General features: G+C 42.6%; 1 protein-coding gene across 3 annotated transcripts; it reads right to left on the bottom strand.

Annotated features, from left to right (window-relative positions):
• Window positions 1–373: 373 nt before the first annotated feature.
• Window positions 374–19,656, bottom strand: ZBTB18 (zinc finger and BTB domain containing 18). 3 transcript variants are annotated; one of them, XM_066605349.1, is made up of 2 exons: window positions 19,364–19,656; window positions 374–3,648 (listed from the first exon to the last, which is right to left on the bottom strand). In XM_066605349.1, the coding sequence occupies exon 2, from the start codon at window positions 3,632–3,634 to the stop codon at window positions 2,072–2,074; it is 1,563 nt and encodes a 520-aa protein (XP_066461446.1). In that variant the 5' UTR covers window positions 3,635–3,648; window positions 19,364–19,656; the 3' UTR covers window positions 374–2,071. The 3 variants fall into 3 exon arrangements, with proteins under 3 accessions (XP_066461446.1, XP_066461454.1, XP_066461463.1); XM_066605357.1 differs by lacking the exon at window positions 19,364–19,656 and adding an exon at window positions 19,273–19,316; XM_066605366.1 differs by lacking the exon at window positions 19,364–19,656 and adding an exon at window positions 4,972–5,053.
• Window positions 19,657–20,698: the final 1,042 nt, after the last annotated feature.

Here is a 20,698-nt window from a genome sequence, read left to right as displayed (position 1 = left end):
TTATTTGTTGGTATAACACTGCACTGTAACATCGTGTTTTTTGTAGCTATTATTTACTTTACTGACATTGGTCATTAAAATGACATAAGTCATAAAGTTTCAACCTGTGTACTGGATCCAACACACAGACTGCTATTCAGAGTGGCTATCTATTCAGAGTGGCTCTTCCTCTAGAAAGTCATTGTGTAATGCTAGCAGACTGCAAAAATAAATAAAAAATGGTGAAAAGAAGGCAAAAACAATATAAACACCTATTTACAAATACACTATTAGTAAGATTGGTGGGTAAATACAACCATATTGAAACGTCAAACTCATTAAACTCATAGGACACATCTTCGGATTTATATATTTTATTGAAATTTCACACTGCTTAAAACATATTGAACACCTACACTAAATACAAAATTAAAACAATATAATAAATTACCCACCCCTTTCCTGGAGAAAAAAAAAGCAAAAAAAGAAAAAAAAAACAAAAACTGATTGTCAAGGCTAGACAGCAGTCTAATTATTAAATATATGTATTCACAAATCACACAATTGTAAAATGTTAAATAAAAAGCAAAATAAACTGCCAATACATTGTCATTGATTGTCTTATCCATATTATTCAATTAAGTTTACCATTCTTCAAATAATTCCTATAAAAACTTCAAGTACATACACATCGTTCCACTGAATAATGTCCGATAAAAACAAGATGCAGCATATACTTCATACTTATTGGAAACACACCTCATCTTAGCATCTGTACATTTCAGGTGTTTGCATCTTACATAAATAGTAACAAAAAAACATAAAAAATAAATAAACCCTTTATCAGAGCTGTATTTTTTTTTTTTACCACAGTACAACATCAGTCTGTGTAGGATAAAAAAAAAAAGAAAAATTAATCCTAGGAGTTGACTATCTAATCTCGTCCGTGAACAGGCAAAACACTGCTTTCATAGACCCCAAATTATACCTGTATACCTGCAACAGTAGTTAAAATATTATGCATATATGTTTCAATTACTGAACATGTTATAATGAAGTGCCATTCAATACTCTTTGTGAGAATGTACATTTGTATACACTTTTAAATATTGCATCTGTAAATATGTGTAAACAGGTGTATTTTTTTTTCAGGGAACTAGGTACGTGTTGGCTGGAAAAAAAAGAACAAAAGAAAAAAAAACTTAAAAATTCATGCACAACACTGTGCAATTTTTTTTGTCTCTTGAAAACATAAAGTTGCCATTTAACAGCATATTTCTATCAGATAAAATTATGTTCAAATAAATTATCCCGTCAGTACATAATATAAATGATAGAAGAACTATTCATGCGGCTCTGTTTAAATAGTCAACAGAAAGAAACTAAAAGCAGCATTTGATTTGTCTGACAACACCTCAGGAATTTAAGTTATACAAAAATGATACATTAGAAAGCCAGGTTGAACACTTAACTATCTTCACAATCCTTTTTATTTATTCCAAATTAGGTTTTCACAAATAAACTCACAATTCATATATTTTACCATTACTCGTGATTTTTTTATTATTTTTTTTTAAAGATAATGTGAAAAATTAAGCTCTACCTTAAATGGAAGCATTTATCCCTTTGCTTTTTCTTTCCATTAATGCAGCGGTGCAGGATAAGCTCAGTTTAGAGTAAAACCTATACAGTAGCTTCACCACAGCAATCATGTGCACATTAGATGAAAATTAAATAATGTCATTAGACAGTTCTCAGTGTTAGCTGACCAAAAGCATATACCACCAAACCTCCTAACAAAAATAGAATTGATTTTAATAGAACATTCAGTGTAGAGACCCACAATGTCTTAATTCTGATAAAGTGCAACACTGATTTTTGCCAATTTCAATTTTTAGTTAAATGATTTTTTTTTCCCCCCATGAGTTTTATACTCTAAAATGACATGTTTCGATTTAGGTTTGCTTAAAATCTAGAATTTCTCTCTAAATTAAAGACTTTAGGTTGAGTGTAAAGGAGATATTTAACACCTTGTTAAATACACCGACAGTGCATATGTGTACTCGTATGCATGCAAGAACATACATTGCATTCATTTCCAAAGTTCTTGAGAGCTATCTTCTAAAGTCCAATCTCTCACCCCGGGCAAGTTCAACGCTTCACTTTTAACCGATAAAGAGTTTACCAGTTCACAGTGAAATTTTCGGATGTGCCTGTATAGGTCTCCAGACTGTGTAAACCTTCTCTCACACCACTTACAAGCATGTGGCTTCTCCCGTGTATGAACAACAGCATGTCGGCTCAGGTTGTGAGAGTACTGGAAACTTTTTCCACACTGAGTACAAGTGAAAGGCTTTTCCCCAGAATGAGTCCTCTCGTGACGTTTTAGAGTGTACATACAGGAAAAAGTCTTACCACAGAGAGAGCAGGTAGGGACATGGACATCATTAGTGGGTTTACTTCGTATACCATCCTGTTCTCGAAAGTGTGTACTTAAATGAATTTGAAGGATATGTGGACTTGGAAAAACTTTGTTGCAAAGTGGACACATAAAAATTTGCCCTGCAGGATTGAGCATACTTGAAACAAAAGGAAGAAGACTAGTGTCCATATTACTTTCTATCTGAACTCTCTCGTTATCAGGTGTGATTATTTCATCATCGCTTGCCTTTTCATCATGATCCAACTCTCTTAAGACTGAATCTTCTCGTACAGGACCCAAGTGCACACACTCATGTGTCCTTATATCATTACTTATGCCTTCTTTCACAGTGCTTTGTTCCATATCATATTCAGTAGTTTCTATATCATTTTCATCACAAGATGCTTCTTTTTCCACTTTTACATGAACTAGATTGTTTCTCAGTGTCTCTGGTGAAGAGAAGTAGGAGGTACTCAGTGGTTCAGTTCCTGACACACTAGATTTCACAGAAAGGTCCAGGACACAGTCTGAATCTGCTGTGTCCCTCATGGAAGTGCTAGACCTCCCAGATAAAGAACCAGCTGAGCTGCAAGGGCTAGATGCCACTTTTACAGCAGTTGCCCGAGTTTCATTTTCTGTACTAGTTTGAGTAATGCTGGTTGAATCAGAAGACAACCTTAACCACATGTTCTCAGAGTCAGTTGTCAAATCAGCTCGACTAGGAAGAATGTTCAACTTTTCTGCTTCCCCTTCGTCATCATCACTGGGAAGTTCACCTGCCATGTGGCTACTACCATCCGAGAGACTTTCTACTTTATCTGAACAAATTGAATAGTCTTCCTCTTTTTTTGTGCTGTCTGCCTCTGTTGTAGCTTTTTCTTTCAGTTTCTTTTTACAGACTTTCACAATGTCGTACATGTGGAGATAACTGGCAGCTGCAAGTACATCTTCAATAGGCAGATCTTTAAATTGGAGTTTCCCTTCATACATGAATTCAAGTAGGAGAGCAAAAGCTGGAGCTGTAACAATGTCACTGTTCAAGTTAACAATGTCTCTTTTGTCCAACTGGTCCTTGTAAAAGAGGTGGAAATACATGCTGCATGAAGCCAATACAGCCCTGTGAGCTCGGAAATGGACATCTCCTACCAGAACAGTGCAATCGCACAGAAATCCTTGATCTCTCTGTTCACTCAAACACTGTAGTAAATGTCTGCTGTGTTCTGGAAAATCCATACTGTCTTCATAACCTAAGACACAAATAACAGAGGTGACATGAGTCTCATTAAAAAGAGCAATATCATCTTCATTGACTAAATCGATGACATGAATTGTAAAACTGCTATTTTAAAGGAAAACTAATATTAGAAGAAGAAAAAGTAACAAGTGTCAGAGATCAGGGCAAGATATTGGATGCATCGCTGATCAACACGATGAACAAAACACTCATTTCATTTTTGACAGCAAACCAAATTTCAACTATACATTTAATAGGTATTGCTCTAAAAAAAAAACAAAAAAAAAAAACTTTGTGCAAAATTTTAATCAGGCCATGCTGGATCAATAAACCTAGTGTGTACAGCTGAACAATTATGTATAAGTTATGCCAGTACATAATCAGAGGAAGGGGAGGGAATTCAGTAGCCAAACGTGCTTTACAATAAAACGATCTTACATTATCTTTACAAAACAAAAGAATGTAAAGATTAACAAATACAATCACTTTAAGTGCCCTGTAACCCACATCAATCCTAATCCTTAAGAGGGCTAAAAATAAAGATTTGAGGGCAGCTCACAAGGTACAGTAGCTGTGATCAAATTAGTAGGCTGAAAGGACAGAGGGACGAAGAAGGAAGCTTATAAACATCTGATCCAGCTGACGGTGGCCATATGGCAGCTGCTGCCCAGATAAAGAGATTAAGAATAGAGGAGTGCGATTACAGCTGTCTGGCCAATTCAAGCAGCTCAAATCTACAAGTTCTAAATTAGTTTGCTAGTACATAAACAAGTACCGAGAATAAATGCAAAGCGTACAGTATATTCCTATGACAGGTAGATACACAAAATGTGAACACAATCAGCAGAAAGACGAAGCAAGGCGAATTTTTCATCTGAATGCTGAAAAGGACACTTTTTATCAGATAGACTGCAACCTTAATTTAGGCCTGTTATTCCTTCCCAATACTTTCAGACTGCCAGACATGACTGCACTTAAGATGAAAACAAAAGATATTTTCATAAGCACTTAATATGCTTCAAAGCTGGTGAACATCCACGACCCACTAATAAACACGCATCACGTATTCTTTATCACTTAGGAGACCCTCAGAGACGGTACATGGTTTTACCCACATGAAATAGCAACAAAGAATGTACAATGCATCACAATCGCAGAAAGAAAATCATTAAAAAGCTTATAAAAAATGTAACACGGCAGATTTCTCAGAGAAGCAGTTGCCAATTGCAGAATGCTTAACATCAAATAAATCACGCTTAATTAATAAAAAGTATAAAAATGTTACACAAGGAGAAAATGATAATCAATATACAACTGCATTAACTGCGAGTCCTACCTTTTCTATACATAGAACTGATGATGTACTCCCCTCTCACAAGTGCTGTATGCTGGTTGTATATTGATCGACTCAAGAAAGTAAAAAAATAAATAAATAAATGAAGGGAAAAAAAAACAGACTGACAAACAGATGCAAAGTGGAGAGGATGTTAGAGAGGAATAAGATACCTTTTCCCCACACAGCTCTGCACACACTAACTCCCTGGCTGTGTGTTAGAATAAAAGGCTGAGGGATGGCAAGCTGTCAGCTGCTCTGACATCATGTTCAGATGGAAATGCTACCTCCAGCTGTGCTCCTTTTAATGCCATATGCTGCTCTTCTACACTCCTGCCACCAGCTTTTTCTTAGGAGAACTTTTTTCTTCAGTTTGTATAAACAAAAACTTCAAAGTTTCCTCTTCTCTAAACTTTCTTCACATACCAACTTAACATATGGACTATTATAATTATGGAATTTTCTAACAACTTCACACCATTTTTGATTTTATGTATTGAAGGTATGAACTCCTACAACATGTTGCTGAAAAATAGGATGTGTATATGCATGAATATAATGCAAAGCCACATATATATAACCTAAAGAACAGAATTTTCGCATAGAATTATAATTTACAAAGAAATGATACATTATATATTTTCGTTTATTCTTACATATTTATTAATAGTACAAATAAATATAGATTTTGTTTCCCCACTAAAATCCCAATTGTTTTTAATATAGCAAATATTCTATTATTTTCAGAGAACTAAAATACTAATTTTCCCCCAAGTATGGGTTATTATTATAGATTGAAGAGTGCTCTTGGCAAACATGCAGACAAAATGATCGAGATCTTCTTGCAAGTTGGCTGATGAAATAACACTGCAACCTCGTAGTGCACATACCCGTTTCTATTCTGTTTATGCATCTCACATCTGTGAGTGTCACATAAACACTAAACATTAGGTATGTGAATAACAACCTGACAAAGTAATTAATTATTGTAACTCTTTTAAAGCACCATTAATTCCAAGGGGTTAAATGCAGAAGACAAAAACAAGCAGAATAATCACAATCAATGAATAGCAGACTGGTAAGGAGTGAAAGAGAATCCTGATCGCCAGAGCTTACAATCTATAACGAAAGAGACAGTAAGTGAGGGTACAAGCTGCTCATTTGGCAGGGTTATTCTGAACTGTAGACTGTTCACGATGCTTTTGAAGATTTCAAAAGGAAGGAGGGAATCTGATCATTTGTGGTAGCGAGTTCCAGAGCATGGGGGGATAAAAGGGAGAAATACTGGGGGCATTTGAAATAAGGAACAGACAAGAAGAAAGCAAAGAAGGAGGTCTGGTAAGCAGGTATCAAGAGATTAGGTCAGCATTGTATGGAGGGACAGGTTGTGGACAGCCTGGCATGTCATTGTTAATATTTTAAACTGAATTCAATGGGCAATAGGCAGCCAGTAAAGGGACTGGCAGGGGGAAGAGGTGGATTAGCCGGGCAGTTGCTGATGAATTGGAGTGGTGCAAGATGAGACCACAGCATAGATTGCGACAGTAGTCCAGGTGAGAAATGATGAGGGCATGCACTAACATTTTTTATTTACTTGAGGTCAAAGAAAGATCGAATCTGAGAGTGATGTTGGAGGTGCAGACAGAATGAAGTGGTAAGAACTTGGATGTGTGGTTTGAAAGACGGAGCATCGTCACAGGTTATCCTTCGGTAACAGACTAGTGAGACTGGTGAAAGTGTGGAGCCATTAATTGGTCTGGTATGAGGTTGAGTGAAATAGAAAAAAACAACATTAATGAATACAGTTTTCTACATATTTACTTTTGATAGGGCTCGGTGATTTGGCCTTTATTTAAAGTCAATTTTTTTCCCAAATTGTTTTTTCGATTCTTAAAATTTTAATCTTAAATTTTCTCATTTGCTAAACAAGCTAAAAGAATACTCAAATGCGTTTTCTCACATAAGGGAACAGCATAGCATGCCCTTATTCTGATTAACTGAATTGGATGGGATATTTCTGATTTATCAGTACATATTAAAGGGAACCTGTCAAGACCTCTGGGTCACTAAACCACTAGCATGTCATCATTTCCAGCGGCATTGGCATGCACAGTCAAGTAGGATATATTATCCTCAGCTTCATCTACGCATGATGCCAAGTTATAACTCCCTTTTCCAGATAATGCTGAGACAGACACTTGTCACAGAGGCATCTTTAAAAAAGTTAAACCCAGCTGTATAACGGCAGGCTGGTGGTTGACAGGCTGTCTTTAAGGAATTACTGTGCAAGCACATCACTATGTATGTAAAAGCATCAAGTTCAAAGTAATACACACATGACGGATGGGGTTCTATCAACACCCCACAATCATCACAGCCGTCTCTCCATCCCCCTGTCCCCCACAGCCCTCCATAGTAATGTCCTCCGCAGCCCCATAGTGTTATCTTTAGTAGTTACACATTCTCCTTCTTTGCCTTGGTTCAGCAGCTCTGCACTGATGAGTCTGGGCACAGTGCAACATATAAGCATAGTGCTGATTGGCTGAGAATCACAAGTCAGCATAAGGTCGGCTTCACACAGGCGTTAAAATCGCGCAAGATTTGTGGGTTGCGATATGCACAAATATAAACCCCATTCTTTTGAATGGGGTCATACACATGAGTGATTTTTTTTCCTGCATGGCACCACCACGCGGGAAACAAATTGCGGCATGTTCTATCCCTCTGTGTGCTACCACAGCGTCCAATGTTTTCAATGGCGCCGGGCACAGCAACTACTAATAATTTTTAGTGCACCTTGGTCTGTCTTTAAGCCCAAAAAAGAAATCACAGCAGACAGGGATCTACACCATTTTCTGGCTTCAAATGTAATTTGTCAGACAAGTTCTGCGCACAGCCCCTCTGCTAAACCTTGTCCGCTTTGTTTGCAAGTTTTCAAAAGCAGCGAGACAAGTGAAAAGGTGCAGATTTTTATGCGAAAATGCCATGAAGAAAAATTTGCATTTTTTAAAAAACAAAATCCTACCACAAAACCTTTGATAAATTACACCTCATAGATTCGGTTGGTGAGGTATCAGGAGTTCCAAGAGAGGGATAAGCCTGTGTTGCATAGGAATTAGAGTACTGCAACATAACAGGAGGGAGGAGTCAAAACATAGGACAGAAAGGGGAGGAGAAGCATAGAGTAATTTTATAAGGCTTTGGGAGTTACAGATCATTTGTGATTTTGGGTTACCCAATTTCAATAGAATGGTGGCCAAAGTGAGTTGGGTGAGAGAACAGTTCAAGGAGTTTTTGAGGCAAACAGGAGCAGTAAAATGGGGCAATAGCTGAGGAAAGAGGACCACGGCCCGGGTTCTCAAGGATGGGTGTGACAATTATATGGTTAAAACAAGAAGAAAAAAATGCCAGTGGTTAGCCATAGATTAGATTAGAAGGGTCATTGCTGGGATAAACAAAGTAGTAAAGTTATGGGTGATGGGGGCGGGGGTGAGGGGTTACATACAACAGGATGGGGTCAAAGTGAGATGAGTTTTGTGGAAAGCTTTTGACAAGTAATGGTGAAGTAGCAGGTTAGAGGGAAAAGCACAGAAGAATTGTATAGAGGTGGTGCAGGGACTTTAGGTTGAAGCTTCATCTAATGTTGTCGATCGTCTGTTTAAAATATGTGGCAAAGTCCTCAAGTGGGATGAGAAATGTGAAAAGCTAAACCAAGAACAGAGTAGAGAGTTAAAAGTGTTACATAATTGCTTTGGTTTGTGCGATAAAGAAGATACGTAGGTCTTGGAGGGTGTTTTCAGTACTATTGTATCTTGTCTCCTCCACAAGTATGGGTGGAGACCTAGTGATGGGCGGTATCCACCTAGAAGCTGCTGATTGGCTGCCTGGAGCAAAGTCCTAGCAGCTTGGGGAGAGAGTTTTGCCTTGGATGGAGGGTTAGGGTTTGTTTCAATGTTAGGCTTACATTATTAGTAGAGATGAGCGAACGTACTCGGATAAGCACTACTCGTCCGAGTAATGTGCCTTATCCGAGTACCGCTGTACTCGTGCTGAAAGATTCGGGACGCGCTGCGGAGCGGGGAGCTGCAGGGGAGAGCGGGGAGGAACGGAGGGGAGATCTTTCTCTCCTTCTCTCCCGCCCGCTCTGCCCCGCTCCCCGCTGCGACTCACCTGTCAGCAGCGGAGCGCCCCGAATCTTTCAGCACGAGTACAGCGGTACTCGGATAAGGCACATTACTCGGACGAGTAGTGCTTATCCGAGTACGTTCGCTCATCTCTAATTATTAGCTTTAAATGCTTCCATTTGAGAGCGGGGCTGCATTAACATGGAAGCATTTACAGCTAATAATGTAAGGCTAACACTAAAACGAAACCTAACCCTCCATCCCAGCCAAAATGGATTCCTCACGCTGCTAGGAGCTTGCGCCCCGTCTAACATCACCTCCGCTCCAGCTTCCCCCCATCCCCCTGCGGCCAAGCTGTTACCGGGGCCACGCCCCTCCATCTAGCCATGGAGAGAGCATCCCTCGCTTCACGGGCGCAGTAGGAGCACAGGAGCAGCTATCAGCAGCGCAGGACGAGAGAGCCGTGAGTGGAGAAGGGAGACCGGGGGAAAGGGTGAGTGGCAGGACCCGACAGCTCAACGACGATGGGAGTGAGCCGTGAGCAGAGAAGGGAGACCGTGGTGATGAGTAGCAGGACCCAAGAGGCCGAGGACAGGAGCGAGCTGTGCAACCAATCAGGGACTGAGGGCGTCACCTGGCTGTCAAGCAGCCTTACCCTTGTCTCTACGCATACCTGTGGTGGAGACAACATACAAGGTATTTTCTTCAGCTCAAGGGCCTTGCCTCAGTTTTTTCTGTTGGATTGATGTGTGAGGGCTGCTTATTGTTTTATTGTGTTCGGCTCTATATGTAGCAGGGGAGGGTATGTACATACACTGAGTTATTACAAAAGAACAATAGGTGGAAGTGCTGTCAAAGGTGATGAGACATATCAGAAAGGCTCTGCTCACATCTGCATCAGAGGCTCTGTTTAGGACCTCCAGCAAAGATCCGTGCAAAAGTCCCAGACAGCAAAATGGAAGCCGGAAGGATCCCATTATAGTCAATGGAGCTTGTTTGGCACCATCATATGAAGGATTTCTTTTTTCAGCTTGCTTAGTGGAGCAGGACACAGAAACCCAAATGGTGCCCTTAATGCGTTGTGAACCGAGACTACAGAAGACAATAGATTGGTAAATGGATCACTGGTATGAGGCATGAGAAAGTATGCAGGCTTTGTGGTGCGATAATGTGAAAGTGGCTAGAACTGGAATTGCAAAATTGTTTCAGTAGCCTTTTGTTTTAGTTTGCTTCTACTGTGAAGCAATTTTAGATAATATATGTTTGGAATCAATCTTGATTTCCCTGTGGCTGCATTTCTGTAGCAAGTGATTTCATTAGGTATGATTGTGAATAAGTGCAAATAATGCAATTTCCTAAAAGGGGGTTTCCAGGCAGTGCCTGCTGCTCCGGCCACTGTGTTGGGTTGGCGTTCAAAATTGCAGATACAGCTTTCATTGAAAACCCCTTTAAGATATAAGCCTAAATATTTTTACTTAAAAGGGATTGTCCAAGTTATAGCTTATCAGTAAAACTTCTTCTGCATGCCGTAACATAAATAGGCTTATACTCACCTCTCTCCTCTGTGATCCATGGTTTCTCCACTGATGGCATGTTTGCAGGTTGCCCCAGCCTGTTTGCGGGACATCGCTCGTTGAGCTCGGTTACTGGCTGTAGTGTCTGTGACATACCGTATACCAGACGGGACTGCAGCCGGTAAACAAGCACAGGCACAGATCACAGAGTACCGTTTTGGGACACAGCAAAAGTGGTGAGTGTATGTCTATTTGTTATGTTACTTCATGCAGAAGGGGTTTTAATAAAAAGCCATAGCTTGGACAACCCCTTTAATTGTATACATTTAAATCCAACCTTTAATTCTAAGCATTTTTTTCTATTTACATTAAAAGAGGAAAAATCCTAATATCCCCAGATATTCCAGAAACATTATAATAGAACCATATTCTGTTTCTATTGAAGAGCCGTTCTGCACCCATCTCAGTAAATGTTCAGAGGTGGTCACACATGCTCAGTCTTGCTTCTCTCTCTGCTCTGCTGGTATCTGGAGGGATCCCTGGTGTGGTGAGCTCCAAGCTCCAGAATCGTCTCTGCTTGTCATGATGCGTGGAAGACAGAGTTACTACAATTGCACTTGCTCAGCATTTCTGCTGACACACAAAGCCATTCAATAGAATAGTGCCACCTGCTATTTCTAAAGTCATTCCTGGAAATTCTGGAGATAATAAGCAACTTTTAGGTTATGGCGCCATTACAAGAAGATTACATTGTGAATGATTGTTAAAGGGGTCATGATGCAATCTGTGACCTAATAAGACTGCGACAAAACAGTAGCAGGAAATCCAAATTGCGTAGGTTTTGGTCACTAGCAACTTCCATCATAGGCATCAGTCCAGATTGGAGGCTCTCTTATGGGTGCTGTCATGGGCATAAGGAGAAAAAAAGCCTGCCTTTAACTTGGGATTGCTTCCAGGCTTAGATACCCTGCAATCATTGCAAAACAATGAATTCTACGGTGACAAACATTGGGTGATGCAACAAGACAATGACCCAAAGCACCTTAGTCAATCAACTAAAGACAGGTTGAAGAAAAAAAAATTGTGTTTTGGAATGACCAAATCAGAGTCCTGACCTTAACTCCACTGTCATCCTGGTGCTCGAATTCGACATATTGCAAATTGGGTTGACAGTTAGAGGGAGGTCTTTAAAAATGATTTCAGGGACTTAGGATGTAAGTTTAGGGCAAGTAATGGCCAAAGTAGCATTTTCTGAGATACTACCTGTACCACATGCCACACCAGAAAGCCAGCGGGAGATTAGAGAGGTAAACTAGTGGCTCAAGTGTTGGTGTAGGAAGGAGGGGTTTGAATTCCTGGAGAACTGGGACGACTTTGCTGTTGCTACAGGTTCTACTATAGGGATGGGCTGCATCTCAATGGGGAGGGTACAGCTGTGCTGAGGGAGAATATAGCTAGAAGGTTTAAGGAGTATTTAAACTAAGGACCGGCTAGGGAGGGGGGTGTAGTGGAGAGCAACCAGAGTTATAAAGTGGAAGATAGTGTAGATAATGATCTGGGGCTAAGTAATAAGGGTAGACCGATGGGAGGGGTTAGTGCAGTCAGAACACTTAAACAAATAAAAAATAAATAACCAAAAACTTCTGAACTGTGGTGACTAATGCTGGAAGTCTGACCAATAAAGGTGACGAACTAGAATGAGGCAAACTACGACATATTCAGAAGAACTGAGAACTGCTAGTATAAAAGCTGTGACTTGGGCAGTTAACTTACAGGGAAATCATTTATTCAGAAGGGATTATTAGAAATGGAAAGGGGAGGGATTTTCTTTATGAAAAGTCCTGGTTAAAGCCATTACGATGTGAAAACATATGTGAGAGAAATGAACAATTGGAGTCTCTATGGGTAGAAATACATGAAGGGAAAAACAATAATAAAATCCTCAAAGGGGTTTGTTATAGGTAACCAAACATAACAGAAGCCATCAAAAATCTATTAGTAAAGGCTCATGCCTACGAGTGTCACGGAATACGCCCGCGGGTTTACGCTACGGAAGTACCGCGATATTAAACAAAGAAGTGCCTGTGAGTGATCGCAGAATTCCGTGGTCTCCATTAATGCTATATCAATGGAGACCTCCTGCAGTGTAAATCCGTGGCAAATAGAACATGTTGCGATTTATTTCCCGCTGTGGAAATCTGCTGTAGAATTCCACAAGTGAGCATTGGCAGGCAGAAAGCCATTAGGTTCAATAGAACCTAATAGTTGCAGAACTCACGCACGGATTTCCGCTGCGGGAATTGCAGTAGAAATCCGTTCGTGGGGATTCACCCTAAGGCAAATAGATGAGGCTGCAAATCACAGTGAGGTGATGATTATGGGGGACTTCATCAGAATATAAACTGGGAAACTGTAACCTGCGAATTTCAAAAGGAAATACATTTCTGTCAATAGCTAAAGACAACTATCTTTCCCAACTTGTACAGGACCCAACTAGAGCTCCTGTCAAACCTATCTGATCAGTTTCTACAAGGAGGTAAGTTCTAGACTGGGCCAGGAAAAGTCACCGGAACTTGTATATCTTGGTTTTTCCAAAGCGTTTGATACTGTGCCGCATAAAAGGTTGGTATATAAAATGAGAATGCTTGGTCTGGGCGAGAATGTGTGTAACTGGGTAAATAACTGGCTCAGTGATAGAAAGCAGAGGGTGGTTATTAATGGTACCTATTATGATTGGGTCACTGTGAATAGTGGGGTACCATAGGGGGCAGTATTGGGCCATATACTTTTTAAAATACACTCTGTAAAAAAAAGAAAAAAAAAAAGTACATAGGAGGAGTTGTTGTTTTGCTGCAAAACTTGGCATGTAGTTGCATCTCAGTCAGATATGCTAATGTTTACAGTTGTGGGGTGATTAGATGAACGGTCTTGCCACATGAGCCCCCTAAGGCCGCCTGCAGACGGCTGGGTCGGATCCGGCTGCGAGAATTCTCGCAGCGGGACCTGACCCAAGCCCCTGCAGAGACCAGCGTGGCACTCACCTGCTCCCGGCGCATGCGCAGACCGGAGCCAGCGGACGGGGAGTGACATTTCTGTGCAGGGCTCGCAGAAATAGAGCATGCTGTGATTTGCTTTCTGCGCAGGCAAATCGCGGCTGTCTGCCTAGGATTGCGTTTTCTAACGTAATCCTATGGCAGTTTCCATGGTCGGAAATTCTGCAGGTAATCCCGCCTCGGAATTTCCCCCCGTGTGCAGGGGGCCTAAATGTGGTTTTACTCTTGGCCTATAAAAAGGCTCTTAGAGGCTCCTTGTGTGTAGTGACCTTTTTTTCTGCTTGTGTAGAGCTTGCTAACCACTAGTCACCTCTACAACGCAATCAAAGAGATTTCACCCAGTTAAGGCTGGGTTCACACAGGGCAGATTTGCTGCGGAAATTCTGTGCAAAATTTCGCTGCAGCAAATCCGCCTGCTGTAGCTAGTCCCGGAATTAGCCAGCCATGTGGACAAGATCAAAAATCTCATCCACACAGGGCGGCCAATCCGTTGTGGCAGAAGCTGGAGTGGATTCCCCGGCCGCAGCATGTCTATTTTTTTTCCCGCTGCAGCCGTGGTGGGAGCTCTCTATAGCAACGCTGGCCACAACAAAAAACCATGCGGCCAAGCCGCTCCTAAACCCGAAGCTAAGTGCTTTCCCGGCGGAAATCTGGCGTTTTTTCACTGCAGCAAAACCGCAAGATTTCCGCCGGGATTCTGCCCTGTGAGAACCCAGCCTAAGAGTTTGGGAATGGTGCATTATTGGAATGCGGGACACTTGATGGCCGTATCGAGAAATTGCCCGCCACCTGGGTTGTTCTGACCAGACTGTTAGGAGGTCTTGAGACTAGTAGATGAGTGAGGGTCTGCACACAAGGCGATCCCGGCTCAGGACACCTTCAACAGACCACTAGTAGAGAGGATCGTCTAATGGAGTGGCACATTGCCCCCCCTGTCAGTGTGATGGTCGGGGGGGCCATCGCATATGACAGTTGGTCTTCCCTAGTAGTGGTACAAGGGATAATGACAGCTCAGCGATATGTTCAGGACATCCTGCAGCCCCATGTGTTCCTCTCATGGCGGCTTCCAAGAGGCATTTTCCTGCAGGATAATGATCAGCTGCACGCAGCAAGGGTGTCACAGGAATGTCCCCACAACATTACCACACTTCTGTGGCCTGCCTGGTAGGTAGATTAATCACCAATAGAACATGTATGGGACCATCTGGGACTCCAACTTTGACAGCCTATGTGTTTGCATGATCTAAAGGCTCAGTTACAGCAAATGTAGACTGATATGCTGTAGGATACCATACAGAACCTGCATACCTCTGTGTCCGCCCATATCAAGTTTTGCATCCAAACTAGAGACGGCCCCACAGGGTACAAGAGCCTCTCTTCAAGTATTCAGTTTTTCGCAATAAACAATCCTTTTGCTCTGATATGGTAATCACTTATATCGAAATTACAATCACACAGGGAAAGTTTCATTCGATTCCGACAACTCCTATGTGTTTTTTTTTTACAACGAATATTAACGATGCTGTGAAGGGGTTGTACAGCAAAATATCAATATTTGGAGATAATACAAAACTATGTAAAGTAACTGGAATAACTGGCGCCTTGGGCAGAAAAGTGGCAAAAGAAGTTTAAAGGGGTTTTCCAAGGGAAAGATTTTTTTTGGATGAACTATCCTCAGGAGAGGTCATCAATAGTTGATTGGCTGGGTCTGTCGCTTGAGACCACAACTGATCAGCTGATTGTGGTGCAGTCAGCGCACACACAATTACACAGGGGTCGTAGTGGAAGATCCTTGTGTAGTGGCCGGCGCTTGTAACTGCAGGCTGGGGTCCCATTAATTTAAATGAGATCTATGCTTGCAGTTTACAATTGCCGGCCACTACACAGGTCCGAGAGGAGAGAATTATGCTGCTTCCGCGCCAACCCCTGTGTAATTGTGGTGCTGCCCGCCAGCGCACAATTAGCTGATTGGCTGGGGTCCCAAGCTATGGACCCCAGTTGATCAACTATTGATGACCTATCCTAAAAACTGACATGGAAAAGGACTTGGGGATTTTTATTAACTGTAATCTAAACTGGAGCAACCAGTGTCAGGCAGCTGCTACCAAGGTCAATAGGATCATGGGGTGCATCAAAAGAGGTCTAGGGGCACATGATGAGAACATTGTTCTACGTCTTTATAAATCACTGGTCAGACCACACACAGACTATTGTGTAAGGTTTTGGGCACTGGTACTCAAGAAAGACATATGAGAGCATGAGTGAGTACAAAAGTGGACAACTAAATAAACAGAATGTATGGACTACAATATTAAGACAGGTTATTAAAATTGGGGTTATTTCATTTAGAAGAAAAAAGATGGCTGAGGGGCGACCTAATAACTATGTAAAAATGTATCAGGGGACAATACAGAGATCTCTCCCATCATCTATTGATACTCAGGACTGTGACTGTAACAAAAGGGCATCCTCTGCGTCTAGAGGAAAGAAGGTTTCATCACCAACATACCGTAGAAGGAGGTTCTTTACTGTAAAAGCAGTGAGTCTATGGTACTCTCTGCCTGAGGATGTGGTGATGGCGAATTTGCTAAGAGTCCAAGGGGGGCCTACACACCTTTCTTCAGTGACTGTTGCATGTAATATTATCACACTCATTACTTGAGGGGCTGTTAAACCAATATTTATTCTGATTGCAAAATTGGAGTTGGAAAGGAAATTTAATAGAGATGAGCGAACGTACTCGGTAAGGGCGATTTCGCAATCGAGCACCGCGATTTTCGAGTACTTCACTACTCGGGTGAAAAGTACTCGGGTGCACTGTGGGTGAGCGGGGGGTTGCAGCGGGGAGTGGGGGGGAGAGGGAGAGAGAGAGGGCTCCCCCCTGTTCCCCGCTGCTACCCCCCACTCCCCTCTGCAAACCCCCGCCCCACAGCGCACCCGAGTACTCGAAAATCGTGAAGTACTCGAAAATCGCGGTGCTCGATTGCAAAATCGCCCTTACCGAGTACGTTCACTCATCTCTAAATTTTACCCTAAAATGAGGAAAACTGGTTTCTATCTCCTTTTTTATGCCTTCCTCTGGATCAATATTGGGGATATAGGTTGATATACATGGACGTATGTCTTTTTCTTTCAGCCTTACACGCTATGTTACTATGAGAAGATTGTGGCATGACATCCCAAACGTATTGATGAAGTGAAACATTTACAGGGAGGAATGGGCAAAAATCTTCCCCAGCATCGTACAAGTTTTATTTGCAGCTAAAGGAAACGACTGTGACTACAGATGATATAAGTAAAAGGGTCCAGTTACTTGTTCTCCCTGCACTGTGGATGCTTACTCAATGCACTCTATAAAAGACATATGTTACTACTTGTGTGTGTTATAAGTTTAGTTAGCTTGTGTTTGTCTAAAATTGTGACTTAATATATGGTCGGATTGTAATCTATTTGTAACGAATGCAGAAATACAGGAAGGGCTCTGTTCAGATTTCCGACAGAAAAAAATCGTGCAGCATACTATGGTATTTTTTTGGCAAAATGAAGGAACTCATTATAGTGGGTTCTATCACATGCCATCATTTTGACACATCTGGTGGCTTTTTTATTTTTGTTCTTCTTTTCCATAAAAGAGCAGAAGAACGTAAGCATGAACAGTACATAGTATGGCATTTCATTTGACATTGACAGACTGACTACCTGTGATACTTCCTTGATGGACAACCCAAAGCAACAATGAATGTTCCCCATCATACAGCAGTATGTCCCAAAGGCAAGCTACTTTGAGGTTTTCATGGTGGAAAGTGCACAAGTGTCACCATAAAGGATCAGTTTTAAAGATGTCCAATAGTACAGACGTGAGGAATAGAAATGCATCTATCTATCTATGCCATTGAGGGGAATGAGGTCAAGTAACCCTTTCATGACTACAGGTCATTAATGCTTCTGCATCCAGGTCACATTCTGCAATTCTGGCATTCCCACTTCCGAAAAAACCCCAAAAACAACATAACTTAAAAGAAAAAAAAAAAAAATTCGATGACATATACTGCATGTGAGCTTGTTTATTGCAAATTCTATGACTCAATGATAACATTTAACATGTATGGAGCTCCTAAGCCCGCTCCATACACATCATATGGGGTGAACGACTATTTACATCCTAGCTGCACAGGGTATATGCAGTTAGGATGTAAATAGTTCTATGTGTATCAAGAAGGGGGTAAGGAAAAAAAATGATGCAAACATGTACAGGCAAATATGGTGCATTCAAGATTATCCATTATAGAGTGCTGCAAATTGTGATTTATACTATATATATATATATATTTCATTGAACTACGTAAAGATGCCGTGTTTTTTCAATAAGTGTGTAGATTTTAACATTGAGGATTTTCTTAAGGCATGTACACATTGTTGCAGATCTGTTCCCTACATCTGCAGCATGTGCATGGACCTCTGCAAACCCCACTAATATAAGTGTGACAGTCGCAGGTATTTCAGATATCAACAGATCTGTCAAGTGCGACTACACCCTAAGAGGGTCACAAAAGAAACGCTTTCAGTAACAGATTGCTGAGGTATACATTTGTTTTAATTAAATATGTTATATTAATGAAGACAGAAGGTCATGAGGTTTTATTATAAAATGCCTCTACTAAACATGCTGTATATAAACAACTAAAACAAGTGTCAAAGAAGTCACTGCTGATCAGAAAACAATGAGCCCTATACTAATAAACAGAAACAGAAGCAGTGTAAAATGGTACAAAAATGAATTAAAAAAATCATGTAATTAAACATAAGAAAGAAATGAAGTTCTGATATCAACGGAACCAATTCAAATCATGAGAAACAAATTGTATGAATCTCAGCTTGAACTCCGACACAAAGTGATGAAATTTCCTTGGAAACCAAACTAGAAAGCCAGTATCACACAGCGACGGGTCCAGCAAGCAAAAATCGTTATGTAGCCCTGCGACCTTCTACTCTCATTAAAGTCAATGGGGTCAAGCAAGTTTCCATGACTGCTGATTGCAAAAACTAAAAAAAAATAATAATAATTAATCGAGGTGGGATTTTCTACGATCTGCAGGTCGCACCGACTTGAGTACCCATTGACTTCTATGAGATTGCGAGGTCGCAGGACTACACAGCAATCTTTGGTCTTGCGGTGAAAGTCGCTGTGCAGATCACTGGAGAAAATGTAATATTTAGTCGTTAATACATGACTGCCTATTAATGCTGATTATTAATTGTTCCATAAAGTCCAGAGTAAGGGCACTCAACAGTTACCCCCACAGAATAAAAGAGGGGTGCACAAGTATACATAAAACACTCTGACTATATCTGATGCTCATTCACCTATGCATGCACAGTGGAGTGAAAAAGCAGATGTAAAAGCCAAGGACAACCCCCACAAGCCAGGAGTCAGAAGGGGCAACAGACAAGACTAAGGGGCAGTCACATGGGAGCACAGCCATACCACTACAAGCTCAGCCCAATGGAGTAAGAGCTGAAAGCCCAGCTGAGCGGCAGGGTGAACTCAGTGCAAGTGTGAGGTCACCTGCCGGCTGCAGCAGTTCTGGAACTCGTCCTGCTCCATGTACTCACGTCCTTCCTCCTTGTGGAGTGAGTCAGCGGCAGGCACAAGTCGTCCTTGACCCTGCCCGGCACACAGCCCTCCATTCCCCACGCTTCTTACTCTTGCCGGCCACTGCTCCTCCAGTGACCGCTGGCTCAGCAGTTGGTCTCCGCCAGGCGCGGACTCGCTGGCTCCGTGCGTCGACCTCAGCGTTGTCTTCTTCAGGTCTCCCCAGCGCACAGACCCGGGGCGGCACTCGGCGCACACATCAGCCTGGTGCGTATTCGGCGGGCCAGGTGCCAGGAAAGGTGGCCACCAAGGCGGACAGGGAAGGATGGCAGAGTCTGGCAGAGCAGCGCGCCTGCGCGAGAGTTCACGGGGGTGGAGGCGGGGAGTCGTGAGTGCCGCTCTCTGCTGTGTCTGCCGCGGCTAGATGTGGCTGTCTGGTGGACCTCCATGGGTTCTCTGCTGCGCCCGCTGCTCCGGGGAAATAGGGGAGGTTTTCAGTCAGAATGGTCATGGAGGAAGGAATAGTGGAGCGCGGAGCGCCATGTCGGCAGTGTGCAGTCTGTAGGGCATTGTGTGGAGCAGGTGGGGTGGGGGGACTACACTGAGGGGCTTGGTCTGTCAGCAGGAAGAGCGGCTGGAGGGCTACATATATATACACACAGTATGGCCTGCGGTTAGGTGGAGGGTGGAATGGGGCTGTATGCGGCATATTTGCATTGCGGAATCTGGTTTCCGCAGCAAATACTTCCATAGCACGCAATGGAAAAGCGCTTTGTCCTATACAATCAATTGCGATTTTCCGCTCGCGGAAGAAAAATTGCAGCATGCTCTATTTTTGAGCCGATTCCGCTCGGATGGCTTCCATTGAAGTCAATAGAAGCTGTCCAACCCAGGCCCTTCTGTAATTAAAGGAGATGTCTCGAGGAAGCAGTTAATTTTTTTTTTTGCCCAGTCCCCCCCATTAAACATACATTACAAAGCCCCCCTGTAAATGACATTTCTAGCTGGTTCATACTTACCGTTCCAGCGTTTCAGCAAGTTATAAAAGTTTCCTCAAGATGGCCGCCGGCTCTTTCCCCGTCGCTCGCTGCAGCCCGACGTGCGCGCTCCCGAGACGCTGCCAGCTGTGTCTCCATGGCAACCGGATGCCCTGCAGCCGCCGACCAGACGCCGCGCAGCCGCCGACCAGACAGCAGGTAACCGGCGCTAGCCCCCGGCTCCCCAGCGCTAGCTCCCCCGGCGCAGCGACAGCCCCCCCCATCGCAGCGACAGCCCCCCCGGCCTAGCGCTAGCTCCCCCGGCGCAGCGACAGCCCCCCCGGCCTAGCGCTAGCTCCCCCGGCCTAGCGACAGCCCCCCCGGCCTAGCGCTAGCTCCCCCGGCCTAGCGACAGCCCCCCCGGCCTAGCGACAGCTCCCCCGGCCTAGCGACAGCCCCCCCGGCCTAG

This window comes from Eleutherodactylus coqui, chromosome 1, assembly GCF_035609145.1.
Source record: "Eleutherodactylus coqui strain aEleCoq1 chromosome 1, aEleCoq1.hap1, whole genome shotgun sequence".
Taxonomy (NCBI): Eukaryota; Metazoa; Chordata; class Amphibia; order Anura; family Eleutherodactylidae; genus Eleutherodactylus; species Eleutherodactylus coqui.
This window is presented reverse-complemented; position numbering and strand designations above follow the sequence as displayed.